The 11,267-nt window shown below is 40.0% G+C and overlaps 1 protein-coding gene across 5 annotated transcripts in view; it reads left to right on the top strand.

Moving 5' to 3' along the window:
* The window catches only part of LOC106525338 (regulator of G-protein signaling 12), a 69,258-nt gene that overhangs the window by 8,515 nt on the left and 49,476 nt on the right, over positions 1-11,267 (top strand). The window contains exon 1 of one of the 5 annotated variants that reach the window (XM_014019535.1): positions 1,824-2,211. The exons of 3 other annotated variants lie outside the window; for them this stretch is intronic. In XM_014019535.1, the coding sequence (XP_013874989.1) occupies positions 1,867-2,211 (345 nt within the window). In that variant the 5' untranslated portion in view covers positions 1,824-1,866. Of the gene's footprint in view, positions 1-1,823; positions 2,212-11,267 lie in introns of those variants that run through there. One more of the 5 variants, XM_014019538.1, reaches the window with a different exon arrangement.

Genomic DNA, 11,267 nt, shown 5'->3' with positions numbered 1-11,267 from the left:
GCTTTGGCTTTCAGGTATTACGTCTTTGCATCAATCAGTAAAGAAACAACACCTAAGTTTATGAAAGAATATCAATTTTTTTTGGATGACATCATACGACCTTGAGAATATTCCCACACCCTGACTTGGGTTTCACATCTCAATACTTCAGTTTGCTTTTTACACACGGTTGTGCCCCACCTCTTCTGGACACCTGCCTAATATTAGACCTGGAGCCGTTGCACAGACTGGACTGATCTATACTTTTAATAAAGGACTAAGACTTTAGAACAGATATGATTTGCAGAGTTGGGTAACTTTGGTTTGTGGTAAATGTGTCMTTTTATACTGCAGTTTGTCTTCGCCAAGAAACATTGTGCAGTTTTGAGAGAATTTTAAGCCCTGTGATCTAGTTTCTGCATCCAGACTTAATCAAATAGTTTATATCTTAACTGGTGCTCATGATCTGACCTGGGAATGTTCAACCTTTTATTTTTTTATTTTTCTCACTTTTAGTGAAATAAGAAGAAGAACAAAGCACATCTTTATAATAAAATAATTATATTTTAGTTGCATAGGGTATATTTCCACGCCTAAAAAATAGTGGAATCTCCTGAAATTCTGTTCTGTTTGCTGTTTTTTAATATCTAAGCCATGTAATGCAAAACGAACTGATGTAATGATTTATAAAATAGTGTTTGCATGAATCTAGTGTGTAAAATGGCTTGAACTTATACAGTGCTTTATGAAGTCCACATGGACCCCAAAGCGCTTTTGGTGGAGGTAAGCTACAGCTATCTATCTACAACAGATAAGATATTTATAGTTCATAACCTGTCGACAGAGACCTGCTCCTAAACGGTCAGAAGTTTTGCCTAAAATAAATCTGTCAGGATGTTGTGGGTGGTTTATTGAAAATAAACTCTAAATATGTTCCTGCATCTGGACATCAAGGACACTGTGATGCTGTTTTGTTTCCTCCAGCCCCCCCCCTACCCCCCAGGGGCAGACCCCTGTGGATAAAGCAGCCTCGACACACTTGTCTGTGGAGCGCCCTGGGGAAACCGGAACGTGGGTGGCCGGCRGGCTTGAGTCGGCGGGCCGCTGGTGTCGTGCGTGTCACAGTGGCTGGTGTGTGCTGGAGCAAAACCCCCGCTCTGTTATTGTTCTCCAAGGACTGACACACGTCCAGGAGATCTGTTTTTTTTTTTTTTAAGCAGAGTATGAGTCAGCTGTCGGATTTTTTATTTATTTTCCCCCCCGCAGAACCCGGCGGTGTTCATTCAGATCCCTTTCTTTTTCTGTTCAGACACGTCAAAGAATGTTCTGCTGTGACCTCTCAGAGCTTTTCTSCAAAATGCTCTGACATCCCATGCCGCTCGACTTCTATGAGCATATTTTCCTCATCACTCTCTCCTTGTTTGTAGCCCCCCCCCCCCCACCCTCCTGTGACGCTCAGCAGATGACAGTGTGTTCAGCTTCGCAGAGATGACACCATTAGCTGGCTGCTGTGCTTCACGCTGACTCTGTCTTCTGAGGTGTTGCTGCATGTGAAAACATCTGTTAATGTGAGCTACAGCACACTGTTTTATTCAGATGTTTCCTCCCACTCCCCACGCACACGCACACACACACACACACACACACACACACACACACACACACACACACACACACACACACACAAGATGAAATAAAAACAAAACAAAGTCTAACCAGGAGATTTGTGAAAACAACTCCTCAGCTCTGCGAGGGCGAAGTTTTCTCCTCGTCTTTTAGGTGCATATTTTTTCCTGTATGCCTGAAGGTTACAGGTTACAGATCCATCCTGTGGGCGCAGCAGAAACCAAGAGAAGACATAAAGACTCAGACAGTGAGGAGAGGTAAATGTGGGGGGGTGTAGAGAGAGGAGGAATTCATAGCAAAGAGGGAGGGAAGGAGAGGAACCGGCAGCAGAGGAAGAGAGAGGGAGCTTTTGAACTCCCAGTAGCTGCTGTCAGGATTTTGATTTTTTTTTTTCCCCTCCGTTTTTCTTTTTGGGCTCTCCTTCTCCGGTTCAGCTCAGTTTCTCTCTCTCGCTCTGTCTGCGCTGCAAACACAGACTGGCACACGCTCCGCACAGATCCAGCGGATGGACTCCTTCACGCATCGCCGCCGGTCGTGAGGAACAGCGCTGCAGACGAGACGGGCAACACAGCGCCATACATGGAGCAAACTTTAGCTCTCAACTCTGTAAGTCACGAAGTCTCCAGGTCTGTCTCATTCAGACTCTTGGTGCTTATTTCTCCTTACTCAAAAATATATATTTTCTTACACTAAGCTTGTTTTGGCTTCTTGTGGCTCTTTGAGCCAAATTCCACTGGTTTGCTTGTGTGGTCTGTCAGAGGAATGTTTTGACCAGAGCCAGCTGAACCCCCATGTGCTGTATATGACACACACACACAGTGCTGTAGAGAAGCCACAACATGGACTTGCTTTTACATAAGGATGCACGCTGGCTTTAAATCAGAGTTTTCTAATGTGACCCAGGGTTATTCTTATTAACAGCACAGGCCTTTGAATGAAGTGCGCYCGGTCGCACTTGCCCCCGGAGAAATGACCTTTTTTATTTTCCTCCTCTTTTTTCCTCTTTGTGCAGTCAGCTGGCAGCTCCAAAAGAAGTTTAATTCAGTGTGAAGGACACAGAGATTCAAGCTTGTGTTGCTGTCGAACAGGAATCCATCTGCCGCCAGCGTTCAGTCGGGTTGTACTCGTGTGTGATTGTGTTACAGCCGTGGTTGAGTTTGAACTTGACGTGGTTGCCTGTGGTTTTACCTTACCCATATTTGCTCTGTGTGGACATGTCTCAGCTTTGATTCACACGACTCCCTGTTTGTTTTTCCTGCAGCAAACCGCGAAAGCATTTTTAGACCTTTATTGTTCGAAAACTTATCGCAACTCGGCGAATAAGTTTCATATATTTCAATTCAATTTTCAATTCAAAAAATTTATTAATTTCACTAGAAAATAACTATATACAATAAAAACAAAGAAAATACACAAATCAAAAATCTAAATAAAATGAAAGGCAGCAGAAGAAGAACAAATCTTATGTCTGCCCCAAGGACCAGAGCCTGCTATGGGCRTTTCAACAACAATCTGCAGGACTGCCCTACAGGCATGGATCAGACGTCAACACTCAATCCGATGGAGGGAGCTGACGGATTGTAGACAGGCACGGGAACTGATAAACGGGCCAAATCATGGATTTGGAAAATCCCTTCTTGCCTTGACAAGGAATACTTTAAGTACAATGGTTGGAGTCCTAACTGGGCACAATCTGCTCAACCGCCATAAAATGGTGATGGGACTCCAAGACAATGGTCTGTGTGATGCCTGCGGCATTGAATCAGAGACCTCTTTGCACTACTTAGGCCAAAGCTTGGCTCTGAGTAGTCTAAGGGAAAGAATTCTTGGAGACCCCTTTGTGGAYCCCGAGAAGCTTAGAACACTGAGGGTTTCTAACCTGGTGTCCTTCATCCGAGGGACAAAAAGGTTTGATTAAAGCCCAGTATCTTTTGGGGAGAGCAATGGGCCCACTTATGAGGCCCCCGCTCACCTGGGTTGTACCCATCCCCAATTACCAATACCAATACCAATGTCTGCCCCTTTTATCCCCAGAATATATTCAAACGAAACATAATTTACAAAACAATACAAATAAAAATAAAAACATCAACTCAAACAACAATTCATATAGCTTCACATTTTACTTTCCCATAAACCTTCAGAAAACTAGCGTTTATCTGTCTCTTAAATATGTTCATAGATCTGGCATTTTTAAGATCATCCTCCAGACCATTCCACAATCCTATACCCTGGATTAAACTATACCCTGGATTAAACTATACCCTAGATTAAAGTACATCTTTCTCTGAAGCAGGTACGAAAATATGGCTTCACAAACATTTCCATCCCCTTAAGATAATAACAAGTGTCTCTCTTAACAAAGTTTGCCTGAATGTTGGAAGGTAATATGTTTCTGTGAGTCTTGTACATAAACTGTGAAATATTATAGTCAACCAAATCATAGAATCTCAAAATTTTCAGTTTGCAAAATAATGTATTTGATGGATCTTTTCAGGCGATAATTCTTATGGCTCTTTTCTGCAAAACAAAAATTGGATATGTAAATGTTTTGTAAGCTTTACCCCTTTATATTTGAAAGGCAGCTCAGGTGTTAGAAGCTACTCGTAAAATATAAAGTAAAACATAAAAGAGGTGATCAGGAACTATATCAAACACTGTTTGAAAGAGTTTACTCAACTGTGTTAAMTAGGTATACTGTATATGTAGATATGCAGTTCTGAAATGCGGGTATGCAGTCAGTGTAAACATTACACCTGCTAAATCTGGCAAATACGGTGGAATCAGACAAGCGTAGAATATCAGAGAACACAATAAAGTTGATACATAAGAGTGGATCTGTTGCTAAAAATGAAGAAAGAGAGAGGTTTTGAAAGTTGTCCGACACTATCTGCAAACCTGACTCAACAGATCTGAGTAAACAYGAACTGCTACGTCAAAATCACTGGACTTTTTGGTCACAGACAGCTCTTCCATGAACGTCACCGCTGTTGACCTATTTTCTATCTTTTCAACTTTCTCCTTAGGTAAAAATTAGTTGGCATCCGTTCACAAATATAGCTTATAAATGATTTATTTAAGAATATGAGACATGAACTGCATGCCACAAAAGGCATAATTGGTAAGCATATAGACACCTACACACATACACATGCTCATATCCGGCTCGTGGGGAGCGTTGTGAGAATCGTAACAACAGAAACAGTTTCATCAGCACAACATGTAACAATACCATAGACGTTTTATGTTTTCCTACACTCTAAAAATGAAATGTTGGATTTACTTAACCAAGTTATGTTACCTGGTTCCACTTAACTGAGTTGAGTAAATTCAAAGCAMCATACTCATGTTCTTTGGCTAAAAAACTGGTATATTGCTTTGAATTTACTCAACTCAGTTAAGTGGAACCAGGTAACATAACATGATTAAGTAAATCCAACATTTCATTTTTTACAGTGTAATATTGGGCAGCCTGATTTAAAAAAAAGTGAAAACTTTGTGGCCTCATCATAAAGTGTGCTTAGGCTTTTGGTAGCAGTACACTGTACTACAGAAAAAACTTCATTCATATTCTACAATGGGATTTCTGCTAGGCAAATAGGAAAAACCTGTATGGGGCTGTATGGCTTACACATACTATATAAATATATTTATATGTATCATAGAAAGTTGTTATCTTTCAGTTAAAATACAGTAGAGACAAAAAATTACGTGCAACGAACAGACATTTATACTTTATACACAAGGCTTACTTTTCGGTTTGAGTTTCTCCCTGTCTATTTTATGTCAAGGAACTGTCAGGGAGTGACAGACAGAGTTGTTGTTACTATGGTGACCATAATGTGCCACTGGTAGCAGCTTTGATGCTCTTTTTGATCTCAGTTCTCTTTACACTTCCTATAGAGTTTATACATCAAAGCTTCTGCCTTTTATCAGTTCAGTCTTTTACAAAAATAATCCTCAAATGTCCCTGGGGCTTTGTAGAATAAACTTGATGTATGTTGGAATTTTGGTCATCAGRACTTCTCAAGACGTCTTCAAAAATCCTCTAGCTGACAAGTGTTTTGATAAAATTAATCRTCCTCATTGATTTTTGTACCAACTCCTACCTTGGTTTTTGGCATCTCCATGAGCAGGAATACTCTGTYCCCAGGGATTAGCGGCAGAGTCGAGAGAACACGACACACTTTTATCTCCCTGACATCACTTGACCTGCTCAGGAAGGGTGGGTGGACAGTTGCGCTCACCAAAAGTGTCCTCAGGCTAGCTTTTAGGATGCAAAGACTAAGCAGCCTGACATTTTCTAAATGCCTCAACTATGATCTCTCTTCCTCTTTGCYCTTCTTCCCAAAAGATGTTTTATCAACCTTACTCTTCTCTCTGAGTCTGAGTGCCAACTGGAGGAAAAACACCCCAATAAAGTTGAGCAGAAGGTATTTAAATGCTATGAATCTGCAACATTCAATAATAACCAGATGACCAGATGTAGCTGTGGTTGCTGACTTTGCTCTTTGACCAAACTGTAACCACGGAAAATACCGGCTGTTCTTCTATCTCTGAACAGAGACCACTCCACTTTTGGCAGCCCCTTTTTCCTCGTTGCCATGAGGTCATGTATCAACTTCTGGGATCAGGATCTATTTTTTAAGTTGGCCACAAAGCTCTTYATCACCGTCTGTTGATTTTCTCTGTCTCAAGCAGGACTTGCAGCTTCTGGAAACAATTCATTCCCTGCTCTTTGTTTACCTTCCTCCCTACAGCTGTTATTATATTTCTCTGCTTCACCGATGGRGACTCCACTGCCAAGTAGCTGGAAGGTTTAGGTACGAATCTTAGAACCGCCAGTCTTTTATCACTTCAAACAGTTTAGACATGTCTGGCGTACAGTGCGTGGCTTGACATTTTCAACTTTTTCTCCCCCGACACCTGTGGCTCAGAAAACACAGAAGCTTGTTTGCTTCATGTCCTGCCTTGTACAAAGCAGAGGGGAGGGGAGGCTAGATGTAGTTTGTATCTTTCTTRCCTTGTGTTGGCAGAAGATGCTGCAGAACCAGGCCAAGGTCGTGTCKACTTCATACTGTGGGAGTCATAAACATAAGATTGTTGAGGCAGCAGACTGGCTCAGCACTCAGCTTTGGAAGCCTTAACACAGATTTTCCCTCGTGGTCTACCTCTGTAAGGTCATTGACTTGTGGCCAGGATAAAAATATTTAGTATTTCTGTGTGGGTTTTTTATATGATTGTTCTTTTTTTCAGGTTACATGAAAACTTGTCTATATCATGACTTATACCATGTATGATGGTGATAAATAATTTGTTGTTTTGAAGTCCAGTTATGCTAAATGACGGCTATGTCRGAAAAAAAAAACAGTAAAAGTTAAAATAAGATGCAGAAACTAGTGCTGGGCGGTATACCATTTTGWACAGAATACCGGTTTTTATTTTTGTTATGATATGAATTTTTTGAATACCGGACATTCCGGTTTAAATAGTGGAACAATTTGTCGCGGCTGCCAGTGAACTGTTGTTTCCCGGGGGACATTTTTCCTTGCTGCACCGCTATGTGCGTTAGCATGCTAATGTTTGGAGCAGCTAGTTGCAGCCGCGGGTGGCGATTCCACTGCTTATATTGACTGACGTTTAAAAAAACATCCTGTTTTCACCGTCGCTGAATGTAGTAAACACCTCTTCAGTGACGTGCACAGTTAGATTTAACGCGGTTAGTTAATATGGAGACGTTATGCTGATGGAGACTTAATGTGGTTCTATTGTGAAAAGCCTGCAGGAAGTAGTTCGTAGTGGAGTTAGAATTGACTGGTGTGCAAGGTGAGTCGTGCTGATAAGCTTTAATAAATAACATAAAACAATAAACCCGATCATAATCTTTTCTTAACCCTCCTCCTTCACGACTGGACCAAAATGCGTGACTACTGTCTCCAACCACCAGTCAGAGAAGAACAGACACAGAGGAGGGAAACAGCGACACAGACAGAGGTACAGTAAAAGAAAAAAGTGAATAAGCAGGGTTTGTACAATTTATCATCAGCTGAGCTGTGATGAAAAGAAAAATACCGTCAAATACCRTGAAACCAGTGAAAATGTTGAAAATACCGCGATATAAAATTTTGATCATATCGCCCAGCTCTAGCAGAAACACAACATWAATTCATCAAATCTAYTGGATTGCATACTCTGCTTGAATCAAACAGCAAGGAAAAAAAGATGGGTCTTAACCCTCCTGCTGCCCTTCAGGGTCAGTTTTCTTGACCCGTGGGCAGCAGGAGGGTTAAGATTTAAAAGTCTCAACAGCCACAGTTCCAAMAGTTTGATACCTTTTTACATTTTAATTTGGATCTTAGAACATCGAAAAGAAACTGACAGACTGCAGTGCTCTTACTGGACTGTAGATATCAAAAATTATCATATGAATATGAAGGGGCAACCATTTCAAACTTAAAAAACAAGCATTGAAATCTTAAAATCAATTTATAAATAGACACAGAACCAGCAGAGTTTCAAAATGTTCATACTGGTTTATGCAAACTATGTTTTACAAATCTCTTATTCTCTAAATGGAGGTTGTTCAGAGCGACATTTACAATAAACTCTTAGCTGTTCATAACATTTCAACAGAACCCCTATTGTTTTAAGACGAGACAAAAATTAGTGTAATTAGGGTCTTGTTAACCTTCAAAATCAATGCCCCCAGCATGAACAAATGAACAYAGAAGCATGCCATCACATCGTTTCTGCTCTAATCAAACCACTCCGTTTCATACACGACTAAAATATTAGACTGTAGGGTGAGAGGTGGGTCTGTTATGACAGCTCTGCAGATACTGTCTTGTATCATGGTTTTATCAAAAACAAATATATCCAACACTGTCCACCAAGTCTGTCTGTAAGTTAGTAAACTAGGGGGACTAATGGAGATAATTAATTGTCAAGGTACAGACTGGAACGTCTAATTCCAGTGGGGGATTTTTTTTTTTATGAAAGAGAAACAATGTATAAGGGTGCGTTGGTACTTTATGTGGTTTCTCCACCTCCAGCCCTCCAGGCTGGTGTGAGTTCRGTTCTTTTCTCTGTGATAATAAGTTGCGGTGGGAGGGGTCGCTGGTTCTTGTTTCCCACTGAAGTTCAGCAGTGTCTTATAACTTCATTGCTTTATCTTTTTGTGTGCTGGTTTCCTCCAGCACTGCCCACCTGTGACACACGGATTTTGTTTTGTTGCTTCATCACAAAAAAAAAAAAAACTGAATTGAGTTCTGTGGTTTCAGCTAGTGAGCCTTGCCAGGGGCTATGCAAGTTCAGGCAGAGTTAACAGTCTTTATTTAGGCTAAAAACTCACTGTACTATGGAAAACTCTGGAGTCATTCTGGAGTTTTCTATATTTTGCTTCCAGTGAACCAGGTGTTTTTATGTTAACCTTTTAAAATGGTCTGGAGCTGTAGTCCTTTAGGAATTTTTAGTAAGTTTTTAAAGATTTTTTTTACTGTATTTTGGCAGTTTTTTTTCTTCAACTCATTTTTGTGAACAATCAGTGTTGTGCCTGTTGTCGATACGTCTTTAAACAACCCTAATTTGGAGAAATAAGTTTTAAACATAACAGTTTTCTTTCTCTGGATACACTACAGTTAGCTGCTGCAGTTTGGGCTTGAAAAAAATCACGTAATTTCATGTAAAATTGATTAAATAGTTAGACTGATCCAATTTAAAACTCAAGAAGGACCAGTACACTCAACATATTACAGACATTCAAAATGTTGTCTTGCTAAAACATATGAAGTACTTGTTAGTGAGTTACTGGTATTAGTTAGCTCATAGCAGTTTATTAGCTTTTACAAGACACACTAGTTTCCAATGTTTTATTTTAATCTACTAAAAGTAAAACCCTCAAAAACAACATCATTATAACTCAAAACAACATATTTTCTAAGGAAAATGCTTTTCAGATTCTTTCAATCTGCTACAGAAACTTTAGTAAACCTAACACATTTTGTATGTTTTTACCTTACATGTTCATCTTCCTCTGTTTTATACTGCACAATATGCTGTAAAGGTCAAGTGCTAGAACTGGACAATAAATGAGTGAAAAAGCAGCAAAAGTTCATGAAAACCTTTAAAGGTTCTTCAGATATTGATCAARACCACTTTAAAAGATGACACTGAAGCCTGACTCCTTGGAAGCAAAGTATGAAGAAATTAGGGGTGGTTTAAAACTTTTGCACAACAGTGCACTTTCAGAAATAAAAGGGTCAATATTCATTTATAGGAAMAAACAAACAAAAATCACTGTCTGCCTTTTTTCACGTGTGACGAACATCAATTCAGGATAATACAGTTTAATCCAGACCCATCTGCTGGGGCTAACCTGTTTGAGTTGGGGAACATTCAGCAGATTACTGGCATTCAGGAGGATTAAAGAGAGGAAATGTAGCATGGTGATGGCCTCTGTTCACGCAACTCTTTGAGCAACTCTGTTGTTCACAGAAGGAGATTACACTTTAAAAGCCATTCCAACACAACCCTGGAGTGTTTGTACAGCTCAGGGCCAAGTGGTTCACATCCAAAACCAGGTTCATTGGAGCGTAACGGTGTGCTCAGTGTTGCCGTCTGGTAGTCCCGGGGTTGCAGGTTCAAGCCCAGGTTGCATCAGAAAAAGGCATTTGGCGTGGAACAAAACAAAYAATCTGTCAAACAAGTTCAGTGGCAACCTCTCCAGAAACGTCTCCAAACAGTGATGAAATCTGATTCGAGTCATCTCAAATTTGTAGCCGTTGGGCAGAAGATGACCACATTCTTCAAGTAGTTTAGTTTTTTCTATCAGGGATGACTATTAGCTTGTAAACTTACCATATTTTTTCAACGTTTTAATGTTGGAACTTTGATTTTGCTGTTTATTTCTGTTTAACGGGTCTCTCTTGCAAATTAGACAATTGTGTTTCAATGAGACTGACCTGTACAAATAAAGGAAATTAATTATTGAGTTTTCTGAGCTACTTCTAAAACATTTTACAAGCATGGGTTTAGATAGTTCAAATTAATTTTAAATGTCCCTTCCTCTCAAAAGTTTTCTTTTGGCTGCAGGGCTTGGAGTGAGTAAACTTTAATTCAACTCTGTGAACTCTGTCTTTAGTCGGCAAAAAACTGAAAGTGTTTGTGGGGTGGAGGTATTGTGAATAATCAACTTTTTTGAGCTTTATATCATGTTATAGTGTCATTCCTTCATCAAACATACWCGTAGTGTTACTTTTACTCATTCATGCATGTTTGAGAAAACCTTGGATCACTTATGGTAGACATTCGGAGCTGTCTAAACCTTTGCTGGTTAAAAGCATCGCATATTTATTCAAATCTCGTCCCTGGAGCTCAGTCCCCGGCCAAGCTCCCAACCCACAGATCACCCCATCACACATCGGTTCAGCTTGTAATACTAACTACTTCTCAGTCCAGTTCCTTTCAGATTAAAAAATGCCTCTTCATCAAGGAAATGTATTTTTGATTACCAAGGAGAGTACCCTCTAACGTTCCTACGAAAGGTTGTAAACTTCTGGAAGCCATGTTGTGAAGAAGTGCTGAAGTGGGAGTGTCAGAAACAGTAGGAGATCCTTAAAGAGACAGAGGCTAATTTCAAGATGTTTAGATAGACTATATATATA

The sequence above is a fragment of the Austrofundulus limnaeus genome, unplaced genomic scaffold (genome assembly GCF_001266775.1).
Source record: "Austrofundulus limnaeus strain Quisiro unplaced genomic scaffold, Austrofundulus_limnaeus-1.0 Scaffold223, whole genome shotgun sequence".
Lineage (NCBI taxonomy): Eukaryota > Metazoa > Chordata > Actinopteri > Cyprinodontiformes > Rivulidae > Austrofundulus > Austrofundulus limnaeus.
This window is presented reverse-complemented; position numbering and strand designations above follow the sequence as displayed.